The sequence below is a fragment of the Haplochromis burtoni genome, unplaced genomic scaffold, assembly GCF_018398535.1.
Source record: "Haplochromis burtoni strain Fernald_Lab_line unplaced genomic scaffold, NCSU_Asbu1 Contig_335, whole genome shotgun sequence".
Classification (NCBI taxonomy): Eukaryota; Metazoa; Chordata; class Actinopteri; order Cichliformes; family Cichlidae; genus Haplochromis; species Haplochromis burtoni.
The window spans coordinates 506,579-534,213 of NW_024582696.1; the positions used below are offsets into that span (position 1 = coordinate 506,579).

At 39.1% G+C, this 27,635-nt stretch overlaps 1 protein-coding gene across 4 annotated transcripts; it reads left to right on the top strand.

Moving 5' to 3' along the window:
• The first annotated feature begins 744 nt into the window (after positions 1–744).
• Positions 745–27,635, top strand: pbx4 (pre-B-cell leukemia transcription factor 4). Of its 4 annotated transcripts, XM_005942320.3 has the most exons (10): positions 745–1,695; positions 3,781–3,894; positions 5,395–5,468; positions 18,460–18,704; positions 19,202–19,392; positions 19,561–19,696; positions 19,920–20,076; positions 21,686–21,783; positions 23,412–23,498; positions 24,252–27,635. In XM_005942320.3, the coding sequence occupies exons 1-10, from the start codon at positions 1,511–1,513 to the stop codon at positions 24,339–24,341; spliced, it is 1,377 nt and encodes a 458-aa protein (XP_005942382.1). In that variant the 5' UTR covers positions 745–1,510; the 3' UTR covers positions 24,342–27,635. The 4 variants fall into 4 exon arrangements, with proteins under 4 accessions (XP_005942382.1, XP_005942384.1, XP_005942383.1 ...); XM_005942322.3 differs by lacking the exon at positions 21,686–21,783 and having other exon boundaries at positions 750–1,695; XM_005942321.2 differs by lacking the exon at positions 3,781–3,894 and having other exon boundaries at positions 750–1,695.

A 27,635-nucleotide genomic window follows, 5' to 3' on the forward strand; every position in this document is an offset into this window, starting at 1 on the left:
TGTAGTGGATGGATGGTTGGAGAGTCAGCATAAACCACTGCCAGTTTGCTCTATACTCCCTCATGTACACCCATCATCTCTTCTCAGTATAGCAAGGCTGGGTGCAACTCTCCTCCACATCCATTCAGTCAGCCATTCGTCTTGGAAAGCTGTCTCTCTGATCTGAGTGATAAACTACAGCAGAATTGCCCAGTTTGCAAAAAACAAGGACACTTGTTTTCAATCTGCTGTCAACATTTTCATACTGAAAACTGATGGGTTGTTTCATTCATAGGGGGTTCGGGACAGGCGATATTTTAAGCCTGGGCTGTTCTGCTTTGGGATTTAATATTGCAAGTGAAATTGGCATATATATGCGTACATAAAGTTAATTGACTTTTAGGTACACCTTAATACAGTGTGTGACACCACACACGAGGAACAAATCATTCCTTTAATACACTTAACTTACTCATGGGCAAGAATAGACTGTGGCTTTTTAGTAGCATGCACCAGCATACTTTGCACTTGGTCCAACAAATATAACATGGCACAGTCACTGAGGCGGTAACACCTTATTTATTTGTTTTATTTACAGTGTTTGTTTTACATATATATATATATATATATACATCACTATCCCCATCCCTGACATTTAAATGTGCATGATTTTACCCGATATCAGTGAGGGAGAAAAAAAAGCTTTAACCAATTACAATAGAACAAGCAGTTCTGGTGACGTAAGGGGCTATCAATTTGTAAAGGTCGTGCACGAGATGAGCTTGGTCACCTGAAGGAATAATCCAGTTCTAGTATCTGGAAGCATGTGCTTTAAATGTAATGTGGCAGTGTAGTGAGGTTATCTATATCATTAGCTTTCGTTCCTGTTGTACTATATGGGCTGCTAATGGACCCACCCGCTAGCTCGCACTCTGTGGTGCTATGAGTTTAATGGTCAAGGCGACTCACACCACTCGCGCAGATAAGAACATCCCACGTACTCGCGCGACATCAACAACAATGGCAAACCGTAGTCTGTTTTGATAGGAGATTTCGGATTGGAGCTACATGATCTGAAACTCTATTAATCCTGTTTTGTTTTTTCTTGAATTGGTGGATTTTATTTTTAATACCCGCGTGTCCGTCCGTGCTTTTATTTTTTCGCTTTACATTTTTTCCGACAATGTGCGAGACGCTGTTGGCAAGCTCACACAGTCTGTGCATGTGTGTCCCTGCTGCTGCTTTTCTGCTGGGCTACAGCTACTAACCTAGCTGCTTTTCAGTCGGTGGTTAGCTAACTTTAGCCTGGCCGCGTTTATTGACTGGAGGGGGGAAAAGACAAACGAATGTAAAGCGTATTTGTATAGTCTGTTTTATGACAACAGCCCCCAATTATTTGCTGATCGTCACTGTCGGTACCGTAAGCGGTGTTGTATGATTTGTCGTAGAAAATACTTTGCTGGCTAGCTAATAGGCTAGCTATTTGTGTGTATTCTTCGACGGAGGAAAACGGCGAGTTTCCTTTGAAAGTATGGATGACCAGACCAGGATGATGACGGGTCTCACCGGACTAGGTGGACTAGCACAAGCCGATGTTGGTGACCCAGACTCGGTCAGAAAACAACAGTCCCTCGGTCAGCCTCAACAAGACATAGGGGATATCCTACAGCAAATAATGGCCATCACTGACGAAAGCCTGGACGAAGCACAGGCCAGGTAAGACAACCGAAGAGCCATTTTCCACACATGATAGCTAAGCTAAAGTGAGTTGTATGTCTTCGTTTTTAGGTTCATTTGTTTGTGTGAAACATTCACGTAAGGTAATGCGTAATTGCAACATTAATGCAACTTCACGTTACAGTGTATTTTGCAGCTAAAGCAGTAACGTTAAAGTACATTTAGAATATCTCTCGAATAGACTCATTACAGTGTTGTAGTTTGTTAGAAGCTCTTTGTTACTTCAGATTGGCTTTTTTGTTTTGTTTTTCCAAACTGTAGTTTGTATACATGCCCATATGGTTAAAATAACGTTAGGGGGCTATCGTTAATCTTAACTGGGTAATCAATGAAGTATCAGATTTAAGAACTACCCCATTTCTGGGTCAGTCGTTGCCGTTTAAAACGCACACATAGACACTTTGGTGCAGCCTTACCTGTACTTTCGTTGTATGGAAAAAATGTTTTAAAATAACTTGAAATATACTTTGTAATAACTTTATATGTTTATATATAAAAACCCTCTGCCCACTGCATCTTAGGAAAATTTATGAATCGATGGCGCAGAATTATCAAAAGTAAAAATGCTTTTTAAGATGGTGGATTTTTTGCAAGTTGCCATAGTTAAGTGTAATTATGTCTTCTGGTTATGATGCCAAATCTTTTGTGCATTTTAAACATTACTAGTCTAAATTAGGTTAGAATAATTATCAGTATGTATCTGAAATGTTGTTTACATCAAATTAGTGTCAGTAAAATTGGGTATTGAAGTGCAAATGAGTGGATAAATTAAGGTAAAGGATTAGTCAATTTTACAGACTAGCCAAGTGCCGTCTGTGACAGCAATTACTCATTGAAATGATGCATCAAATGATGTTTGTGTTAGAGGTATCTTTTTAAGCATGATTCCTATAGAAATGGTGCGTTGCACTGAGTGACTGACCCACACTCATTTGCCATGTGGCTTGAGGAGCACAAGGTCAGTTTCAAAAGAAGCGTCAGTATTTCAACAATAGGCAATCGTCCACTGCAACACTGTGGCCACAGTGTGATGTGTCATTAGCTAGTGATTTTCCACCCAACATTTGACCACCTGGTTCTCTTAATTAATTCACTCCTCTTTCACTCCCTCCCTCCCTGGTGTTCATCCTTTTCATTGTGTGCTGGGTGCAATCAATTCTCCTATAATGTGTACGCGAGTGCAGCTGTCCGCAAATCGAGTTTCTATTAATGAGATGGTGGTGAGGGGGAGGGATGATGCTGTACTGGCAGCCTATGATCATTGGGATATTACCTTTCTTCACTAAAAGTTTGAAGACTTAATTGGGCTTCACTTCATTAATTCAAACATTTTTACATTCGTTTTTCCTTTTTAAGGTTTAATTTTTTTCCCTTCCTACTTTGTTTCTTCAACTTAGAATTTTTGTTGAAATTTTAAAAAGGTTGAGTCGTTTTCTGTAAGATAATGTCTAAAATGAGTATTTGTATTTAAAAAGCCAAATATAGTTTTGGAAATCATGTAACACAATTATTTTGAGGTGTTAACAGGGTTTTCTGAAAAATAAATTAAAGGTGTGGCTGCTTGCGGAAGTGCCAGAGGTGTCCCTGCCTGTGTGCTTGTATTGATCTAAACTCCTGCTAATAACAGTCTGGCGTTTCTGAGGATAAAACACCTTCAGAACCGTATGCTCAACATTAACTGACAGTCTTGCTTGCAGTTAGTCTGTATTTGTTTGGCTGTTTTCTATTTTACATCTCACGTAACAGACTAAATCATAATCAGATTCAGGCTAACACAGACCATGTTGATACACATAGATTTGTTAATACAGAGCAGATGCCATGGCTGTTATCAACATAATTCTTAACTTTGAAAAAGTTTGCCACCCACACATCTATCATTCCTTCAGTTATGATCCACTAATTACTGAGGGGGCTCGCATGTGATCATGACGTCCCTGTCATGCAGGGTGGCAGTGTGTTGGGATGGGGAGTGGCCAGGGCAGTGCAAGAACTCGGTGTTGCAGAGTACACTTCCTGCGCACCATCCACCCTCATCCTCTCACCCTGTCGCCATATGTTCAGATACTGGCCAGAGGAATCGCCGGCGCATTGGGGTGGATCAGACGACCCCACAGAGGGAGGGAGAGCAGGGGGGGGCATGGCAGGGGGTGGCCTGCCACTCAACTTCCAGCACAGGTCAGTACAGGACCGCATGAGCACCCCCTTCTCCCCCTCGTGCTCATACCCACCATGCTGAAGGCAGCCCTCCCCCCAACTCAAATCCAGCAGTGACTGAATTGGTGGATAAAATTACACATTTAGTGCTAGACACATACCTTACACATATAACAGCTTGCACAGTGGGTGCACTATTTTCTAGTCCCCTCATTAATACTGCAGTGAAGATTCACAACTGGAATTGGTGTTGAGGTCAGGTGTAGCCAAATCATATTCATATGTGGTTGTTTTGAATGTGTCATCAGTGATGTTGTATGGAAAGAAATGCTTTATTTCTTTATTATAAGGAGGATCATAATTCATTCTCATTATTAACAGACTTCATGTTGACTTTGCTGTTTATCACCTAAATTAACTGTATATTGCTCATGTAATTGCATATCAACATTGTTGCTATTTAAACCCATTTTTACTATAAATGGTAACTGTGGTGATTTGTGGAACTCCCCATTGAGCACATCCAAATGGATTTATTAATTTATAGGTCAAATCTTTAAAAATACACAGGGTGCACAAATTTACAGCCATTATTCCAAGATAATTAAATATTGCAAGAGCACTGAGGGGGGCATTAAGAACACCTCCATGACCATCTCAACTTGATTAACAGGGCACAGTAGTCTATTGCATGCTTACTGTAATTAACATGTTTTTGTTAATTACAGATGCGTGGGGAAAAGAATACAAACTTTTGAACTATAGCTCCATATTCGCTCAGCAACTAACAGACTCACTCTTTCTGTACACTAATTGTACACTGCCAGTAAAAGAGTTTAGATATGAAACAATGGTGTAAAGTCATTTAGGGTCGTAGTAGGATCAGGGCTTTTCTCCATCCTTGCAGTTTTTAATGAGCTGTATGGGTGTGTGTGTGGGTGCATGGATGTTTTTTGGCAGGAAATTCTGTTGCTGAGGTGTTTTGATTATTTGATTACATTGAAGTGTAGAAGTTTTGCCTTATCCCATTTAATTGCCGTTAGCCTGTCTGGCAATAAAGAGAATGCCTCTGATTAAATTAAAATTGCATTTTAATCCTAGTCATCTCTATCAACTCACTGTCTACTATCATGGAACAAGTATTTCTCTAAGAGGAAGAAATTAGATTAGTGTGTATTAACTCTGAAATCTGGTGCTCAGTAATGATGACCTTGAGGTTTGGCATCATTACCTGCCCCATAGTGCAAAGCATTCAAATGACAACATTACTCTTGCTAGTTCGGATTGATGCATCAGGAATGTTTTTTGCACCGACAAATGCATTTGGCTACTGAAAATGCCTTTAAACAATATGACTCTGTCCCGCTGAGTTGCATGGCATTCTTGAAATGCTCTATTCATAATACATACAGCTCCTCTACCTGTTTTATAGAGGAGGACATGGAATGACTTGAGATGGAGGTCTGTTTATTGTAATCCTCCTCGCTCTCTCCCCCTCTTATTCCCTCTTCTCTTTTACAGGAAGCATGCCCTGAACTGTCACAGAATGAAGCCAGCCCTCTTCAGTGTTCTCTGTGAGATCAAAGAGAAGACGGGTAAGTTTCTACTTCACTCCTTACTGTGTTCTCCACTCTGCACAAATTGTAGCAGTGTTGAGATGTAGTGCATCTTTTCCAGATTCCCCAGCACCAAGTTATTGTTATAATGGTGCCATACACAACTGTATTGATAGTATTTATTGTCAGGTATTAAACACACATTGTGTGTGTGTTATGTGTGCTTTAGTGTTGTATGTTTCGGCCTTGTATTTACAGTTTCTTCAACCTATTTTTGGCTACCGTCCAGACTTTGCTCTGACCAGCTGAAACTATTCTTAGTGGATTAGTGCCTTTGAAACTTGAGTCCTGCAGAACCTTTTGCAGAACATGCTAACAACTGTTATCCTACTTATTGGACTGTAACTTGGTTACCACGTTTCATCTGTGGCAACACAGTCACAGTTTTACATTTTGGTAAGTTCCCAGATGATAAACATTTGGGACAAAAAATGGTCTCAGTTGATTTGATGTCAACAATGTTTGTTATATTAAGGCATGGAAAACACCTACAAGTACTACTAGTACAAACCACTATATTGCGTTTAAATAATCAAACCTGTTCCAGATAGAAAGCTTATGCACAGCTGTTCAGAAGCCGGCAGATATGAAAAACTTCACAGGGGTTATTGCTTTACAGTCAAATTGTTATGCCGTTTCAGTACAAAGATTTTCTTCTCTACACCACTATATAAAAACTGCTACACCACACAGTGTAGGGTAATTGTATATTTGGAATAAATTGCTATGCATATAAATGCAGTACTCTTACCCAAACACAACATTAAAAAGCTACTACTGTGACACCATCTTAACAAATAATGCTGACTTTAAAATACACATAATCTGATGCAAATTATTACCTACGTATATGTGTATTCAAAGTAAACACGCTGCTTATTCTCATCTTGTTAGCTATTCCAGTCAGCTATCTGACAGATTTTAGTGTCGTTCAAAGGAGGAGGCCAGGGATGGATGGCAGATTGATGGTTATGTTAGTTTGAATGGTGTGGGTTTTCGAATCTTCTCCCCCTGACTCTCTCTGTCAGTTTCTCTCCCATCGTGTGTTCTGTATGCTTTTCTCTCTGTCTCTGTCTTTGTGTATCTTTTAACTGTAAGCCTCTGTTGTTCAAATACAATTTGAAAATGCTGCACTGCTGCCTGTTGTGGCCCTCTGTCAATAATGTATTATTGCTCTCCAGTGATTGGAGAAAAGTAAAGGCTAGGCTTGAGTGAGTGGGGCAGGGTACACTGTTTCCCAGGCAACCAGTGGTCTTATTTACCCTAATGCCATTCACTTTGATTTTCACATTTAGTCTCCCTGCAAACTACAGAGAGGGTCTATGAGTACTTGTACAGTAAACTGAGCAGAAAAACAGACCAAGGAATAAGGGTAGGTTAACAATAGATTAATGCTTGAGGTGAATATGGCAGCAAAGAGATATAGAGATCTGTGGCTTTGCCTGTACTCTGCTGGCCATCTGCCACAAAGTGCCCTCCTAACTGCACTGTGTACCTGCTTTGGCATTTCACTGCTACTCAGACCCCCTGTAGGCCCCATTGTCTGCCTCTGGAATGTGAATTGACTTCTCTTCATTGCAGCTTGTGAAAGACTCAGTCAGTAGTCCTTTAGTATCTCCACTGATTTTTCTACAGTGTTTTCTTGCTAACAAACATAGACTTGAGCTGGCACACCCGCATACACACTCTGTCTCCCTTGCACATATACTCGCACACCAAAGAGGGATAAAAGCGAACTCAGTCTTGGGTCTACTCCTACTGCCTCGGTCTTGTCCTCTCCCCCTCCCGCTCTCTGCCTCGCTCCCATTCTTGAAAGAGAAGACTTGCTCTGAACTCGGGGCTTTGATATGGTAATGTAATGGTGGTGGTGGAGGAGGGGAGGTGGGGCATGGGGGATGGGAGGTGAATTCCTTTGAGTGCTGCAGTTGGTTAGATTGTTTTCATTGTAAAGGAAATGTTCTGCGCAAATGCCAGTATCCCCCACCCTCCCACCGCCACCACCCCAAAACACCCCTTATTTTCAACAGTGCATGCGTTGTCCTGAGCTCTCACATTAAACATGACCTCCGTCTGTGTGAAATTTGATTCTTGTTAATACTTTTTTAAAGATACACTTAAAAAAAAAGAAATTAAAGCACTTGGAAAGAGACTAGAAATTATCAAAGTTGAGAACCAGTGGCTTTGCTTCAACTCAGTTCTGTTCCCCCTTGCTCTCATGGGTATTTGCTGTAAAAATAGCTCTTGGTGCAATGGGACAGCTTATGCCAAAATCTCTCACAAGCTACTGCAGTTCACTCTCAGAAGTTTTTTTTTTTTTTTTTTTTTAATTCAGTTCGGGCATGTTTCAGGCATTTCTCCTCACTTTTATGCATTCCTTGTGCTTTACACATGACAACAGTGAATCTGTCACTCACTCTGTTTTGATAACCTTCTTAAGTCCCTGTTTTTCAAGCATGAACATTCACGTTGTTTATTTTTGGAAATGTTTTAAATGAAAACAAAAATAGAGTTTCAAGTGAAATTTGAGCTGTATAGTTTTTAGGCTTGGAGACAACACAGCGGTATAATGAGCCTCTCCCTCCTCCCACTCACTTGGACAAGTTCACACTCCAACACTTGCCACTCTTGTTGATAAGCTGTCTGATAAACAACTCTGTGGCATAGTGTCATGAGTTAGTTTGCCACCATTTATAAGAAGCTAACTACCATCCTACCTGGCTAAGACTGAAATTGCTGGCCCCTAATTGTTGGCCCTAATGGATGTGAATCATATGCAAGTATCTATTATCAAATCTTATGGGCCATCAATCCTTTCAGCAACAACAAAAAGGATTTAACATCAAGTTTATTAGTCAGTGTGATGCTAACCTGAGCCGGTTACTCTGGTACGTGCCCAGTTGTGCCAGTATTCAAACAATGCGTTATGGGAACCGGTTAATTGGTGTTTGGCTCTGCCACATTTCCAATCCATTTTCCTGCACATTTAAAAAAACAACTTTTTAGTCACTCCATTTTTAGAATAGTCTTAATTTTCAGGCATTTTATAACTCATGCCCATGTTTATAATTATTGTTGTTCTTTCCAGAGCTCTTAAGGTATTTAATAAACTGTTAAAGTTGTTCATGCCTTATCTTTTACCTATAACTTATGACACACCAGTGCAGTGTTTGTGCCTCAGTCAGTCATCGGGCGAGAGTCCTTTAATTCATTAATTAAATTATTACCTTCAGTTTATTTGCATTATTCAAGGTACTTCTTTGCATTACAATGTCATTTCACAATCCAAATGGACCCACTGACATATTAAGTGAATTATGACCTGTTTGTTGTTGTTGTAAAAACACTGAAACAACACAAGTAAATGTCGCACATAGTTGTTACACGTTTATTTGCCACCGGGCTAAACACCTTATAAACTTGAGAAATCTAACTTTAATTTTAAAAACTTTTTGTTTTGGACCTGGCCATGCATAAAATCTAACAACAGAATGTCACACAGTGGTGTAATCAAGTTGGTAATATTCCCATTATTGTAAAGGAAAATCCCTTTTAGAACCACATGAATGATTTATATGTTTGTATTCTACAGACTGAGTACAGTTCTTCAAAGTCTAGTGAATAGCATGCCTCATTAAAGAGACTTAATTATTATTAGTTTTCAGAGAGCCCATTTTTGAACAGCCATAACATTTTATGTGTTGTTAGAAACCTGAGGGAAGCATTGCATTATTTTTTATGAGGAGAAGCATGCATCTTTTAAACTCAAAAGCATTAAGAAGATAAGAAATTGATTGTGACTAAAATGTAATGTAGGTGAAACTACCAAATTTACATTTTCAGTTCTATCATCTGTCCAATCTGAAAAGAGAATAGGTGAACTTCTTTCTCACTTGATCAAAAAAAATCAGTGATTTCTCTTTTAAAAAGTCTGTTTCATAGTTACCTTCACTATGCATTAGTACAGGACTATTAGATGGGCTTTTCAGGAATCTGCTTTGATTTGTGTTGTCCTGCCACTCAATTGTTTTGTTTTTTTTTCTTTGCCTGGCTCATTTGCAGAAAAGGATGAAAAAAGATAAGGGTGTGTGTTGAGGGGGTGCAGGAGCGATACAGGGAGATTGATGAGGCAGTAAGAGAAGGAGTAATTACTTGGTGTCCATTCCCCAAGCCAGATTGGCAGACGGCTAATATCACACAGACCCCTGGCCCTGACAGGCACCCCCACCCCACACGCACATAGCCTAACTCTAACTGGGGAGTCAGAGCTCTCCAACCTTCAGCAGAGGCCTAATGGTGTGCGGGCCAATGGACTTCTCAGTGTACGTTTTCTTTTCTTTTTTCCCCCCTCTGAAGGCCCTTCTGACAGAGTTGTCACCAGTGGGAGTGGTTTCTCTTTGGTGGAAATGAGAATTTTCTCTAGTGGATGTACCCCTTTTTTCTGGGTTGAGTGTGCTTTGTTGTTTTGTTTTAATAACACAATTTACACATTATGGCAAGAACAGTGGGTTTATTGGAAAAGTTGAGACCATTGGACAACACAGATCAAGCATTTCGCCAAATGCTTTGCTGTTAAGACTACTATGTTTAGTTTGTTTTTGTTTGAAGCGAGATAACCGGTAGAACTGCTGCTGAAACGAAACACTTGTAATTACTTAAATATTGGTAACAGGCCATGCTAGTTCCCAGAATCAGTTTTATGCCAAACAAGGTAACCCATCAGTGTTTGTTGAGGATCATTAACAGGGAAGTCTCCTACCTCTCATCTGCCCTCCCTCTCAGCATGCCTGCGCCTTACTTTTCTTTTAGGGTTTGCTCTTAAAGGAAGCCGGCATCTCTTTAATTAAAGATATGTAAATGTGGTCTCAGCTGGATTGCACTAGTTTGGTGGTGGTGGGGTGGGAGAGTGTCAGAGCCCAGTTCCTAATCCTGACTAATTAACAATTAATTACAATTGATGGGTGCCTTCCACCCCTCTGCAGCAGTGCTCATTGCTGTCCCAGACAGTATGTTTGTATATTTCACACCATGTCATAAATGCAGAGGAGAAATAGAAACATCAGGGCTGGTAGAGGGAGGGGCTATGCGTTCCACCCTAGATTAGCAATATGCAATGGGATGCTGCCTTCATTAGTGTAGCTAGTTATTGTACCACTGTTGGTTAATGTATATTGAAGCCATATTCTGGGAACATGATTAGTATGCGCTTCAGTATCAGGTTGTAATGTAGACTAATCTTTGTGCGTGCAGGTTAACAGACTCAATCCATAGTGCTGTAAAACCCATTGCTATATTCTTATCGTGACCAGCCAAACATATTATAGGTACAGTGGTTTTGTTCCTCACAAGGGTGGAACTTTGAACCTGTTCAGACTAACCATGTAGCCTCACTTCGCTCTAGCACCATCTGACTGTGTCATAATGCTTGTTCACTTGTTATAAATGGGCACTGCTCTTCTGATCTATCGCTTAATTGCCACCTAATTTGCATAACAGTGCAAATTAACGACCTCTCAAATGAGCGTTCATTTTTCACAAAGTCTTTAGGAGCTCCTTAAGAGTCTGTGCTAATGAGCACAGGAGGCAGCTGGCCTGATGAGAGTTGACTGGGGAAAGATCCTAGCAGTGCTATAACAAGCCTCCTGCTTAGGTGCTCTTCGTCATCCTCCTCTTCCTCCTGTGACATTTAGAAAATTTTTCTTCCATGTCTGTCTTTTGTTATGTGCAGAAATGCATTGGACTCAGGATATATTAGAGATGTAATTACAGCGGCTCGCTTGTGCTTAATATGCACTTTAAACATTACAGATTTTAGGTATTGTACCTTATTGCCAATAAAATGTTGTCTAGAAAAACATCTTGTATTATTCATTCCTATAACAGCTCGGTTTGGTTACAAACTGTGCTGGAAGTTTAATTCACGCTTTGTCAGATGACTAGCTGTGAGAAAATACCAGTATACCTACTGCATCTCACAGTCTGCTTGTTTAATGTCTGTGTTATCAGCATAAGCTTAAAGTAGAGATGGAACGCACATCCCTCCCCCTGAAATCATAAATATGTACAATAAACAATGTTTTGTGGTGATAGTTGGGTAACAAACCAGACTGACCTCAAAAATTTCGATTATTTCAGCTGTTCAGCATGTAAACATTTGAAGCACTGAAAATTTATCTCTGGATCCCTAAGCATGACTGCTCTGTTATGCCAAAAGTTGGTGAATAGTTGTAATCTTAGTTAGTTTACATGATTATCGATTGTTTTAACAAAGGGATTCCTTGACCTTTATGCTGGTAGGGAGATGGCCAATTAATAACTCATTTGGACAGTGTTGAAATTGGAGTAAAACATGGAAATCTGGAGACCAAAGCAATTACAGACAGCTGTTAATGATTCACAGATTCATCTGTAGAAACCTTGTAGATTGTTTTTTTTCTTCTTCTAAATAAATCTTTTTGATCTCTTCATAATCATTGGATTTTTGGGTAGGAACTAAAATGTACCAGGAAATGCTTGTGCTTGATTAATAACTCAAAACAAAATGAGTGCATTGTGTTGAAAAGCCAAAAAAGCAATAGTTAGTCCCAATTTTCTTGTCTTCATAGTCGTTGGAAGCCATAACATTGATTACATTCAAATTTGTTACATTGTCCAGCTCTGACAGTTGATATTTCAGATTAAGATATATACAATATAAAAAATTTTTTTTACGTTTGTAATTGTTGTCACGGAAATTAATTTCATTATTTACCTAAAATACAAATATAGATTTTAGAGAAAGAAAAGCTTTGTTGATCTTTCATTAAGGGACAACACAATTGATATCCTTCAGTGTTTGTGTTGCATTTGTTGTTGTCCTTGTCCAAGCCTCTCTGTTTAGTTAATTAAGGGCTGATTGATGATGTGTTGGACTGAAGTGTTGTTTGCTAAAGGTGTGAATTCTCCAATTCACACCTTCGTAAAACCACAGTGTTTACTTTAAATGCTTACCTCTCAGTGTGTGTGTTTGTGTCAGTGTGGGGGGCTGTGTGCTACAGGACTCTTGTAAACTACCCAAACAGATGCTGATTAGTGTGAGCTGCTTAAAGTATAAATGGACATATGGATTGGGCTCATTAAAGCCCCATTCAGACATGCACTCCTTTCTATTAATCTGATGACATCTGAACGTGTCAGTTTCATGTCCGAAGGAGCACCCTGGTCAGTGTGTAAAAGTTGCAATCACAGTTTTGCTAGGGGCTTCTTGCAGAAAGCTTTTTCTTTTTTTTTACTTCTTCTTTTAAAATCGAAAAAGATTTTTAAAAATTGATTTTTCATTCCATAAAAACTTAAACTTTGTGCCAGCTGTTAGAGTAACAGAAGAAAACCTGCCATTCATTATTGAAGAAAACCTCATATTATTCTGTATTATATTTCTCACTTCAATGGTTTTAAAATGTAGTTTGTATATCTCTCTTTTTTCTTTTTTTTTCTCTTTTCTTATCACCCACACAGAAACATATCTGCGGGTTGCATACACTTAGTTGATTGAACAAACTTAAATCACCATCTCTCTCATTTAAATCTCTTAGTTTAAAAAAAACAAAACAATCAGAGTTCAGGTTTAATGTTTGGAAAGCCAGGCTGTACCTGCTAGCATTTACTTATTTTTAATAGCTAAACTTTGGGTTTGAATGGGTGAGGTAAAGAGAGGATTTATACTCCTGTGTAAAATGTGTAGAAAAGTGTAGGTATGTCGCAACTGTAACCTGACTTCACTTCCCTGGAAATGTAACTATACTCACCACGTCCACAGTTTGCACAGGTACAAATACTGGCAATGGCATTGGCCATTTGCCGAGGCTACGCCATAGGCTCTACGTAGCCATCACACCGGGATAAATTAAGTGTAGCAAAACATATTTATGCATTGCTGGCAGCACAACAGGTTGTTGTATGCACAGCCTATGTTTTTAAGTTGTTCAGCTTCCTAAAAAACCTGATTGTTTTGGAGACGAATGGTTTTTATTAACATTTTAATGTTTTCACAACTTATATCTAGCTCTTTGTATTAGCTTCAAATGTAGTTAATTCCTTTTACTTAATCAATAATTTGATTTAAATCCAAACAGTTCACAATTTGTCAAAGAAGCCAATGGTGTGATGAATTTTGCTAATAAGATCAAAAAGCCAAGTGTAAACTTTTAAATAAACTGGTAAGTTCAACTTCAGTATAAAATGCCAAGACTGAAATATTAATTGTAATAATATTGTTGTAAATAAATCAGGTAGAGCACACTTAATTGAGGAGTAGGTTCAGTTTTGGTCAAGTCTGGTTTTCTTTGGTCAAATATAGCTCTAGTTGCATTAAGCATATCCATGTCTTGTCCAAGGCTGTTGTGGGTTTATTTGAATTTAGTTGTGAAGAAATTTGAGGTAAGTGTAACATATGACCTAATGGAAAAAATGCCATCACTCACTCGATTACAGGATTAATCCTGTATCTGAAAAAACGTAAAATTACTGAATAGTACAAAACGTTTCCTTTTTAGAAGAATAACTGAATATCTTTGTGTAAAACTACACTTTTCAGTTTTGTTTTTTTATACATCGCCCATTTAGCATAAAACTCAGCAGGGAAGTGATTCATTTTTAATGCTAGTTTTACAGTTTGAGTGCCATATTTTTCAACCTGCCTAAGGCACAGTTTTGTTCACACAGGTCTTCTTTTTTCCTTTTTGAGCAACCCATATTTTTACCAAAATTGCATGGTAAATCAAAATGGTTCACACAGAGAAGAGGTTAGGTGTGAATATTGACATTAATCATTATAACCTATGGTTTTGTAATGAAATTGCTTTTGGCATCCAGGTTAACTATTTGTCATATTGCATATATGGATCTGGATTTAATTAATAGAAAGTTTGCATTTCATTCCATGGTTTGAAAACTGATCTCTTAAATAGTCTTTTTCTGCAGAATGAAAGTCAAACTCATCCAACAAAAGATAATTAGGAGTCTGTTCCAGTTTCATCAAACTTGCATTTACCGTACTGTTGTTGTTTTTTTAATAAATAATTTGTGGAAATCAAATCAGTCAACCTGGAGGGTTTTCAGCTGCCGTTTGGTGTCATGCGTAGTTCAAGAAGACGTTTATTTTTCCCAGAGGTTTTGTTTATTTTTCATCTGATAAAATAGTGAAAGAGTAGTTTAATAGATGGATTGGCCCCACTTCTTATTTCCCTTCACTGTATTTCTATTACGCAGGTGCTATTTTATCACTTGCAGTCAGTTTTAGTCTTTTATACATGGGTTTACCTATCATAACACCAGAGCTGGTGCTGAGATTTGTTTCTGCATTTTTATAAGTCAAATTAGCATATTTATGTAGCAATTTTTTTTTTCATTGTAAAAAAAAAAAAAAAAAGTCTTTCTATGGGCCATTCTCTTTATCTGAATTCCGTATAATGAAAGGAAAAACTGATGTTTTCACAGTCCTATCTTTTTTTCCCTTTCTGGCTCCCTCGCTCTCTGGCACGTCTGTACTCTGGATTCTGTATATTTGTGGCCCCTGTCTCTTTCTCTCCCGCACACATATCTTCTCCTGTGACTCCTTTTTTCAATTCTCCTTGGTTCTCCTTCTACCCTCTCTCCTTACCTTTTTTCCCCCCTTTTTTTCCCTTCTCTATCCTCCTCTCTCTCCCGCTCCCTTGCTCTCTCCCAGTGAAAGGCTGAGAATACCCAAGGGAGCTGATGCAATTAAAATGCTAATCCTGTCTGTCTACAGAGAGAGGGAGAAGGAGGGGGGGGGCTGACAGCATGAGGGATTGCGGCTCACATGGAGAACTCGACTGAAATGGAGAACAGGGGGGTGGGGGGCACTGGGGGAGGTGTGGGGAGGGGGGTGAGCTGAAAGGGAGGGGGGAGGGGATGTGTGTTGGGGAGACGGAGTGAAAAAGGGGATGCTAGCGAGGGAAAAGACAGACAAGGATAAAGCTTGTGCTGTGAGCTGAGCAATGATATACTGATTACGTTTAAGCCTTATCTATGCCTATGTGTGGAAGGCATTACAGTTAATGTACAGCACTATACTACTGGTTAGGTTGTTCACCCTTACCTGCAGCACTTCATATATTGTGTTGTCTGCACAGCACACCATTTCCACATTGGCTGTGCAGAAATGAGAATGATTATGTATGCAGTGAAAGCCCAGCTGGATACCCTGAATATTTCATAGTATGTGTTGCTCGCTTCGTCTCTCAATACCACACCGCCCAGCTTGGCTGGTAACGTGTGCATAATAGTGTGATTTCTAAGATCTTTGAATGCAGCGTATGGGCCTTAAGCAGTCTTACTATTTATTTTATTTATTTATTTATTTTTAAAGGTGAATTTAAGTATTATTACTTATAGCACTGCTGAGTTCTAGCTTCTCGGTAATGGACCCAGTCGGGTATTGGGATACATTTGATCAAATGGAAACACTGTTTAGGTTCTAATATGCAGCCAGCTTTCAGACCTGAAGACTCTTTGTTGTTTCTAGTTTTCACGAGTTGTATTGGTGGCTTCAGAGTCAAGGACTTTTTAAATTATTCTTTAAAAAGTCTTTATATGTGTCTGTGTCATATGGTGTTCTCTTCTGCGTGGTATCTTAACTCATCTTAACAGATGCTATAATACCACTAGACCACTAGACTGTGCATGAGTGTGATTCTGGATAATCACAGCTTAATTGGAGTAATTAGGGGAATGTAGGGGCATTAGGCTACAGCTGGGGGGCCATAATGAGTGGGGGCAAAAGGGAGGGGGAAAGAGGTGAGAAGCTTCAAGAGCCACAGTTGCCCTCTTAACTGTAGGTCAGTTGTACATCTCTGTAAATGGGCTGTAAAGAACAAAGCATAACTACACATAGTTATGTAGTTATAATCGGCATACATAAAACTTAGGCAACACTAATAATTACGTAACCATTAATATATTGGATACAAAAAAGATCTTGCCATTGATATGCAATTTGGATATACTTCACATAGCTAAAAATTGTACAGATCTTTTGTGAATTACAGAAAAGAAAGGAAAAAGAGGAGGGAAAGAGATGGGCGAATCAGGGTCATTAGTTCAGGCGGCTGGGTCTGCTGCATTCCTGAGCCCTGAGATGGGGGAGCAGCAGAGCAGGAATGTGCCTTGGAGAGAGAAGAGACCTAAGCAGAGGGAAAAGAAAAAGGCAAGAAGGAACAAGAAATAAAAAAGTGAAGGGTAGGAAATGGGGAAAGTTGGACACTTGACTACTTACGGCCTTGTAAAATGGTGGAACAGACTCATTTATCAAAAAGAAGTTATGAAAAAGAAAAAAACTCATTTGCTTCATTGCACTTGGAAAATTTAAGCAAAACTGTTTTTGTCCTCATTTCTTCACATCTGTTACCCTACACTACAGCTCCAGTCATTTGTTAGCTTTGACTTCTCCACAGCTGCGGAAAACTTGTTTTTCATTGCAACCCTTAAGGACTCCAAGTAAAGACTCACAGGTCTCATAAGAACTGAACTTTGATACGCTGACAAACTAGAGTAATCCTTAAGGAAGACAAGTGCCTAATGCCACTCAGTTTCCACAGGGATTAATCTCATCATCCATACTCATAGAATCTGTCTCCCTTAAAATCCCTGTTAACTTTGTCTGTTTTCAATTTTTTCTTTTTTTATTTCCTTTAGTCTCAAGTTACAAAGATCAACATAAATGTGGTTACAGTACTGGTTTTATATGTGACTATGAATCAATATTTCCAATCATACTGTAAATATGACCTTAAATGTATTTATTTTACTATTGTGCAAAAGCTTAGGTGTGTTAGATTATTAGTAGTAGGGAGGGGGGGGGCGCATCATAATTCCTTAGTTTTTTTTTTTGTTTTTTTTTTTAATGTCCTTAAATGGCTTGATTTCTGTGACCAACAGTCAGAATATTCACTTTAAAGTGATGGGGAAACAGAAAATGTATTTTTTTTTTTTTTTTTTTATCATTTATGGTCAAAAGATTAAAAGAGAAAAAATTGCTGTCAGAATTTTTTTCTTTTAAAGTCAAATAGGCATTCATAGCTATTTTTTAAATTCAGTCTTTTAATCACAGCAATAAAAAACAATTCTTTAATTCATGCATTGTTATTAATATAATGTATAAGATTTCCCAAAAAATTTAACAGTTTGTAAACGTTCAGCTCGAGACACTAAATTGTGGTGCCAAGTTTCTACTCTTACTTTTTGAAGTTGAATGATTGAGAGGCAAAAAAAAAAAGGGGGGGGGGGCAAGTGAAATTGAATTTAGTTAAGTGTTAAAAGCTCCAGGCTCTGAAGAAAAGATGGTTGTCTGGAGTTAAAACTTTTCTGTAACAAAGGTGTCTTTAAGGGAGTATGTGTTTGTGCACATGTGTGAGGGGGAGAGAGAGATGAGAGCATGGCTGCAGGCTGACAGAGGTCCTGGTATAATACAGTGGTGGAGAGCAGCGACTGATAACTATACTTATGGCCACTGGGGCTCATAGTGACAGCACATGCACTCCTATTACTGGTCCCATGCCTCATGCCCTTATCTCTGGCAGTGTGCCACTGAGGGACCACACTGCCCTCTGCTGTTGGTTTAGAGGAAGTTCAGGCTTATTGAGAATTCAGTCAGGCATTCATAGCAATGACTCAGGGGAGAAACTTGTGACTGGGTTTTGACAGTACTCCACTTCTTTGAATTTTAGCAGTGATTTATTGTCTTTCTGTGCATTCCTATAAGCCACAGCAGTATACCTTCGCTTGGAAAATTGTATGGTCTGTCTTTTTCTCTGCGTGTGTGTGTGTGTGTGTATGTTTTGGTTTTTTGTTTTTGTTGTTTGTTTTTTAACCAACAGGTTTTCTTAGATCTAGATGAGTAGTTTAGCAGGTGTTTTCTCAGACAGGTAAATGCTAACCTTATCTGCCTAAATCACGTTGTCTCTCTCTTTTTTTCCAGTTCTGAGTATACGAGGTGTGCAGGAGGAGGACCCCCCAGATCCTCAGATCATGCGGCTGGACAATATGTTGCTAGCGGAGGGTGTGTCAGGACCAGAAAAGGGCGGCGGATCGGCTGCAGCGGCTGCAGCTGCAGCGGCAGCCGGAGGCTCCCCCACCGACAGCAGCATCGAACACTCTGACTACAGAGCCAAGCTTGCCCAGATCCGCCAGATATATCATTCCGAGCTGGAGAAGTATGAGCAGGTTTGTGCTGAATGCACATCGGGGACATGCATATGTGACACATTCCTTGCTTGTACACAAAAACATTTTGGCAACCCTTGACCGTAAGATGAAAAGTGACTTTGTTTGTTGTTTGGTCAAACACAAGATAACTGGAAAAACAAGATACATTTGTGAAACTGCTCAACAGGGCTAGTGATGTGTAATAGACAAAAAGTACAATGGACAAAAGAAGTGTCCAGTTTATTTTCTAGTGCACTGGGAAATTATATATTTTAGGTCCACATGGAAAAAAATGTACAGGAATTAAAACGGGAACAAAGTATCTAATATTTGTTTTAAAAGAATGTATTTGTTTAATAATTTCTATTATCAGATGCTATATTGTTATTCAGAGTAGTCTGAAAGCAGATGCTTCAAAACGATCCCACTGGCACTGGGCAGAATTTGTGCTTTGTCCTTCTTTTGACAATAGTATTCAACTGCTCTCTCTCCCCCTTCCTCTCTCTTTGTTCCAGGCCTGTAGTGAGTTCACCAACCATGTAATGAACCTGCTGAGAGAGCAGTCTCGCACACGGCCCATCTCTCCCAAGGAGATTGAGCGCATGGTGGCCATAATCCACCGCAAGTTCAGCTCCATTCAGATGCAGCTCAAACAGAGCACCTGTGAGGCTGTGATGATTTTGCGCTCACGCTTCCTTGATGCCAGGTCTGTCTGTGTGGGTCTACATGATATGTTTATCATCTGTGTGTTGACTGGCTGGTTACCTTCCTGTGGGCAGAAATGATCTGAGCACTTAGAAATGATTGTTTTATCAGATGCACATTCCAAAGATACTGGTCATTATCTTGCTGTCTCTCTTTCTCTGTCTCTCAGACGTAAGAGGCGTAACTTTAACAAGCAAGCTACGGAGGTGCTGAACGAGTATTTCTACTCCCACCTTTCTAATCCTTATCCAAGTGAGGAAGCCAAGGAGGAACTTGCCAAGAAGTGTGGGATCACTGTGTCTCAGGTGAGTTGCCAACATAACTGTCATCGGGTATAGAGTAGAGATTATATAGTTGTTGAATCCAGGATTTTAGCCAGTGTCTGTACTTTATTTTTTAAAACCCCTTCATTTTTTTTTATATAAGTAAAATAAGACTGAATAACTAAACAATTGTGGGGTGGGGGTGCCAACAGATGAGATGCACGGCAGATAAAATAAATGCAAATGACATCTGTCTGGTCTTCAGGTCTCTAATTGGTTTGGCAACAAGAGAATACGCTACAAGAAGAATATTGGTAAGTTTCAGGAGGAAGCGAACCTCTACGCAGTTAAAACAGCGGTGGATGCGGCCAATGTGTCGGCGCAGGCCAGCCAGGCTAATTCTCCGGCAACACCCAACTCAGGTACCGCATGCTCCATTTCTTCTACCCACATAGGCTTCACCTTTCTTGTTAACAAGCTTCTCTTCCTTTGTATAAGCTTTTGTCCTTGCATAACTGGACCACAGGATGAGTGTATAGTGGACTGACATAATGGTTCACAGGAAAATTCACAATGCAAACTGCAAATAAGCTCTCACTCAGCTACCACGCTAAGTGTTTGTAGTTCTCTGAAATGATCTCATAGAAAGAAGGATGTATGCTGGTACATATTACATTAGCTATAATAATCAGTATTGAGGCAGTAACATAGTATGCACTTTTACATTCTGAAACAGAAAATTGCGTGTACCATTTGGAAAATTTGGGCACATACCTTCAGCTTGTTTATTTTTCTAGAGAACCTTGCTTATCCAAATATTTTACAAGAAACTATATGCTTATATTTTCTGAGCAGTTCCTTCACCAATCTGTTTAAGTAATTATATTTTGTCATTCAAACATAAATTACCTTTTAATGGAATGAGCCACAGTACTTACAGGATATTATGCTCTGTAAGCAATATTGAAATGACATAATGCATTATGTTATGCATTATGTCATAATGCATTTATTACCCCAGTTGCTGTATTTTTTTATAGTTTTGTATTTTTTAATGATATGTTCTATATGTAGATATGGGACTGCATCCATACACGCGTGTAAAATGTAGTTAGTACATTTCGTAACTCGAGTAGTGACAGCACTAAACTGTAGCTTATAAAATGCGGCTCTGAAGTGTTGTACAAAATTTTATGTGCAAGATTCTCAATTAATATCTACAGTCTGTCATTGTGACTTTGTGTATTCAGACCTGTGCTATGTTGAATGTTTTACTTTCATAGTTAATGTACGTACAGAGATCCTGACATGATAATACTTACATTGCGACTTTAAAGTTACAGGGATGTAGAGCATATTAGAAAGGATACTTGATGTTGTTGATACACTGACACAAATGGTCCCCCATAATTAATTCGTTTTTTTTCTTGAACTGTTTTTGCAGTGGTCTACAAAAATCTTTAAACTTATATATGCAAGCAGCTTAAATGGACATTTTTAGGTAGAGGTTCTGGTTTGTTTAATCGCTTCCCTTCTTGGGGCTTCTGTGTACTGAAACATACATTTTCCTTTTGAATTTTAGCTTTTTGGCTTAATTTCGTCTTAATTTCATCTAATAAGACCCAGGATAAATGCAGCTGTCTGTGCCATCATTTCCAGAGCTTTAAATTTCAGGCCTCCGGACTAAAACGCAATCCTGGAGTTTTCACATTGAAACTGAGTCAGCTACATTTTCAAAAGGCCCCGTTGTAGTGGTGTGGAAATACCGGTTTAGTGCAGGCGTTACACATGGAGATAACAAAACCGACTTATTTCAAAACAAAAAGGTATTTGTGTTGATGTTTTGCTGTTTCACCAGTTAGTGGACACTGAAACATATTCTGCGCAGAATCTTCCTTTAGGTTTTATAAATATGAGAAAATAGTAACAATGACCCTGATTTTCAAAGCGTTGTCCCTGAGCAATGGTAACCTTTTGAGTCCATTACAACGTGGTGAGGCTGATTGGCTATTGGATATACATTGCCTGCAGGGTCACCAGGGTCATTCAGCTTATCTCACACAAGCGACACCTACCTTGGCCTACGTTCCCTCAACGGGGAGGGTCTCAACATCGCCCCCTCTCTACAGGTATGCACTGAGGACAGCTGTGGAGTTGGCAGTTGCCCTCAATGCTGTTAACCTAGCCACCCCACTTCCCCAGATATCTTCCCTTAGGCTAGCTCCTTTTGACCTCTCCTCATTTCCTCCCCTTGGCTTTGTCTTTATCACCACTGACTCCTGCTCCACACAGACCTATGTAGAGGAAACCTTGAGGAGCATTTGCCTTTACTCATGAGAATGTAGGCAATGTAGTTTGTGTCACATGTTCAGCAAGCATAGGACCCAGTTCAATATGGAAACGTCTGTGTGGGGTCATCGGGGTTCTTCACAAAGTTGTCTTCATGCAGCTGGTATATTCCTACAAACCAGGTCTGGGGAGTGATCCTGTAGTCCCTCTGGTTAATCATCTGTTTCTCTATGTCTAGGTTGTCCTATATTTCCAAGTGTGTCACAGTATCCTGCCTTTTTCAGTCCTTGTTTTCCCCCAAGTGTTCCAAAAATCCCGTATCTTTATATAAAACCCATTTCCAAAAACACTGGGTCACTATGTAAAATGTAAACAAAACAGAATGCAGATATCAGCAGACAATTTAAGCCTTATATTTAATTGAGAAATGTACAAAACCAGCAAGCCAGATGCTGAAACAGAGACACAGGGCATGTTTGTGACTATTGCATCACCTCTTCTCCAGTTACTGTAATTTTGAAAAGGAATTGTTTACCCATTTTTGCTTGCTTTAGTATTTCAGTTGCTCAACGTTTCAGGGTGTTCTTTATTTTACTTTTTTGTTTGTTCTCTGCCAGATATTTTCAATGGGTAACAGATCTGGATTGCGGGCAGGGCAGGTCAGCATCTGGACTCTTTTATTATTGGGCCAAGCTGTAGTAATTCATGCACAATGTAGCTTGGCACCGTCTTTCCAAAATAAGCAAGGCTTTCCTTGAAAAGGATGTTGCTTAGATCGAAGCACATGTTGCTCCAAACATGCACATATCCTGTTAAGGGACCTGTTGCCAATTAAATTTATTGGTTTGTGGTTTTCTTGTCATTTTACTGCATTTTGTTACCACGTGTCAATAAAAATCCAAATTATAGTATGTGATATGTAATCTTCATTCAACTTTCACTTGTATAGAATTTTAGTTATTGCAAATCATTGCATTCTGTTTTATTTGCATTTTATACAGAATCCTAGCATTTGGAAAAGGTGTTGAATTCATAGGAGTAATGTGCACCATACTCACGTAGATGCAGAAGAGATTTTATTAAAGTGAATTGTTCTTGTTACTTGTCTGTGAAAAGAATTGTCATTTTGTTGTTTTGGATGGATCCACAGATTTCTTCTGTTAAGCACCAGTATAAGAGGAGGTAAAGCACTGCATTTTGGCTTCAGCTGCAGTCTTTCATTCAGACCATAAGTGGTTTAATGGAGAGTCATGAAGCTGATTGGTGAGCTGCAAATTTTAGTGCTCGCACTGAAACAGGGTAGTAGATGAGCTGTATTTTTGAGTAGTGCAGTCTGGCTCTGATGCCTACAGGAGAGGTTTGTGGATGCTGTAACTTCACTGGTCAGTCTGTGGAAAAAATATTTGTCTAATTGTGCTAAAGTGTGTGTGCGTGTGTGTGTGTGTTTTAAATGTTTTGTCTCTGACAGGTGGATACCCTGCACCCTGCTACACACCTGACGGGCGGCTATGAGGAGTTGTCAGGTAGTGGCCTCTACACCCCTCATCGCCTGGATGTGAGTACCAACTTAAACTCATGTGGTGTAGCTGATCAATAAGTATTTGGGATGCCAGAATACTGCTCTGTACAGTGCTCTTAAAGTATAGAACATTTTAATTGTGTTGAAATTGTCAACTTTTTAAAGGTCGATGAAATCCAAGCACTTTCGCTGAGTTTCAGTTCATTTTGCTTTTGACTTGGTTACTTAAGAAAATGACTAAATATATGAATGTAAGAAGAAAAATAAACTTTGCTTCATGCAGGAAAAGTAACAGCAGAGAAAGAGAGAAATTTTGCTTTGCCCTCCAGTTTAAATTAAATCTGGGGTTGTATGTGCCCCAGGATTTATTGATTTTTGCAAATGTGTGTGTGGAGAGTTCTTTTCAGTTTTGAACTTACACATAAGCTAAATGTTTTACAAATCAGTGTGTTCTGTTTTGATGTTGTGCACCTATTGGTTTTTTTAGAAACAGGTTGGTAACTTCTATTTCTTCAGTAATACCCACTGCAAGTTAAAACATGCTAAAACATGAGTTACTGTAAACATGTTCTGGAGTTACGCATCTGGATTTGAGCACCTTCACTTAGTACATTCAGAAAACCAGAAAGAAGCAGTACTGTGTTTTAACAAAGTGGTTCCCTATTATTTGAACCATTTTGTCTTGCGGATGCATCCTTTGATTACTAAGCACAAATGTAGCTGATTAAGACTGTTATTTATTAAAACCTCCCTTCTCATGTAGAATCCTTCCTCTGTTGCTTTTTGCAGGCTAACAGCTGGCAGGACACCACCAACCTCCCCTCGGTTACCTCCCCTCCCGGTCCTCCTGGCAGTGTCCACTCCGACACCTCCAACTGATCTGTTGGCTCTTCCTGCCATCACTTCAGTCCCACCGCAGTTTGCTCTGACTACCATCTTCAGTCCCTCTTTTATTTTTTTTATTTTTTTCTCTTCACTACTTTCTTGTCTCTCTACTCAACTAGATGGCCACACAAGGCTTTATTTGCATTTCATAAACACACTGTGCTGGAACACAGGACAGCCGAACAGTAGCTAGGAGGACTTCTCCATCCAGCTCTTCTGAATTCAGCTCTACCCTAATGCTCAACGCTTCGTAACTCAGATTTGAAAGGGGGTTGGAGTTTACTGAGGCTGAGAAAACATGTTCTGTTAAGGACATTTCTGAAGACCACTCACCCAGCTGTGTAGATGATCATGATGTCTGTACATTATGTGTATATGCACGTTAACTTCACACAGTACTTACAGTTTGTTCACGTGCTGTTGACCTCTGCACTTAACCCTTTGCTTTGGAAAACTGTGTGTGATTGCCTGTATCTCTTGAAGCCTTGGCATTTGACAGCCAAACTGTTGATACGGATCACCAGGGAGCTCTGCTCACCTTGCTCGTACCAAAGTGCTGCCCCAGTAGTCGTCAACACATCTCTTCCTCAAAGATCACCTTCTGCCAACTCAATACAAGAGACTACTGTATCTTCTGGTCCTTATAGCTCGATGTTTCATTCTGTTGGAGATTTCAAAGACCCTTCCACAACATACACTTTGCAACTTTACAGTTGTTTTCATAGTGAGCTGACATAAAAGATGTGTCAAGCACAAAAGTTAGCATCCTTGTTATGGGTGTCTCTACCTGTAAAAGGGTAGTTAAGGGGATCACTGTTCTAAACCAGGCAGGACAAGTGATAATAGGGCTGATGAGAAGAGGAGGAAAGGGCAGAGCGAGGACAACATCTTTGGTTGAGTGGATGTAACTAATAGCCCTTTTTGTTGCTAACCAATAGAGGGTGTTGGTAGATGGCTTGTAGACTTTACTTCTTGCTTTCTGTCCACTAGTTTATTTGATTGTAGGCTATTTTCTAATGCTGTTTCACCAAGAATGCACCAGCCACCACCAAAAATTTGCTCAATAAAGCATCTAAATGACGATAAAAGAAGGGTGGAAAGATTTTGGGGCATTGATGTGTTATTGGGACAAAACGTGTCATGAATTTAGAAACGTGACTGTCTTCCATGCATGTAGGACTTCTAGGCGTGATATTGTTTTCATTTAACCTTCCGAGTTTTTAGCTTCATTTTTATTAACAAAAAATAAAGGGTATAATTATTACAGTCAGACCAAAAAGGAAAAAAGTGCATCATGTATTGCTATGATGTGTGTGTCTCTGTGGGCGTGTGTACAGTGTTCTTGGGATGTCTTAGTCAAAATGGCTGGTGCCCTCTGACCTTTGTAAACATAGAGACTGGGTGCTTCCACCAGCCGATCACACACCAGATGGGGTTCAGCTGAGATCTCCCCCCAATCTTGAAACATTTAAGCTTGTGAGCCCGAGGCAACACACTACAACCTTCTGTTGTACCAAAACCAAAAATATCAAGTTCAGTAATGTAATAATGCTACTCTGTGTCTCTAAAGTTGGTGCACAGCCACCTTCTCAGTTTGAGGAGAGGAGGGAATTATATTTGTATCTGTGTCTCTCTGTGTGGTGTTGTCATGCCTCAGTTGATTTGATTTTTGGGGCTTTTCGTTGTGGGGCGAGTAGTGTCGTATCACACTTGTAATTTGATTGTGAGCATAGAAGGAATGCTCTCCTTTTTACCCATCTTTTAATACCTTCTGGTAAAACTACAATTATTTTATCTTTAGTTCTATGGCCAATTGGGCAAGGGCTTCTCTCTCTCCTCTGTTACCAAAAAAGAGGCAGTCCTGGGTGTAGCAAAACTCTTAACCCACATTTCAGACAACCCTGCAACATTTTGGGTGATTTCATTGTTTGAAACTATTTTATACATTAGCTATTATGTGAATAACAAAGCATTTTTGATAGTAAGGTAAAGCCTTATGAAGATTTAAGTGTCAGTCAAGACTTTGTTGAAGCATATGTTACAGAACAAAACTTGAGCTTGAACGCTGATCACATGTGATAACCCTGAGTACTCGTTTTGTTACTCATTGCAGTTCATATGACTGTATCTTATAATGTTATTGCCACACCAAATTATCACGCCCCCGCCTTTTTCTACCTGTTGTAATGGATGTCACTGTACAGTTTGTGTAATGTTTCAGTAATTTTTCTTTTTTTCGTATATAAGTTTTGATGTTTGGTTGAAATGCCTGTTTATTTTTGGCCTTTGTATCACAGGATTCACAATAACTATCAGTTTAAAATATTATTTAGGTCTTTTGTTACATACTTGGGTTGAAATGTATGCTATACAAATGTAATTGTATTTGGTGCTGTGGAAAGATAACTGTATGAATTGAGGTTATAAACATGTTATTTCATGTATTGATTTATGGATCCACTTCCTTTCTTAATCTCCTCCAAGTTTCCTCAGTTATACAGTCACTTTTCCAAATATTCCCCAATTCTGGTGAAATTTTTACCTTCTCAAAACATTCCAAGAAACAGAAAATTGCAGTTTAAATACAAAATTGGTTCTTTTGAGCTGTAATAAGCCAGTTATATCTAAAATGTAGATACCTGTAATTTCATTATTAATAAAAACAAAAAATACAAACAGCAAATTTGCAAACAGGAGTCAATACTTTTCAGGTTTTTTGTTAGAAAAAAAATTGTTTTACATTTAATTTTAAGATCTGTTTTTGTGTGCCACACCATAAACAGTGAATATAGCCTAAATACAGTTGTCCAAATCCCGTAATGTTGATAAATACACTGTATGTCTCCTTGACACATTTCAGCCTTATGATTGTTTGGATTCTGTAAGTGACTAAATGACTTCCACAGCACCAAATGGCTTCTTAACCCTTTGATTTCTTTGATTTTTATTAGTCAATTTGTATCTCCCTTCTTTCCCTTGTATTTACCCCTCTCTCTACCTCTGTCTTTCCATTTCTCTTGTATATAACCCCCACTGTTTTCAGACTTGTGAGTCTGTATGAACTCCTTTTATACCTCAACTTTAGAATTGTTCTAGAAAGAGTAAAACAAAAAGGAAGAATATGACAAATTGTAGTGTTCTTATTAGAAAATTAATAAAATGATTTAGTGTGATTTTTTTTCCCCCCCTTCAGTATTTGATTTCAGATTTTAGAAGTGTTTCATTTTATAATTTGTCACAAATGCTCTTGTGATAGTCAAACGTAATAAAAGGAGAGATTGCACCATC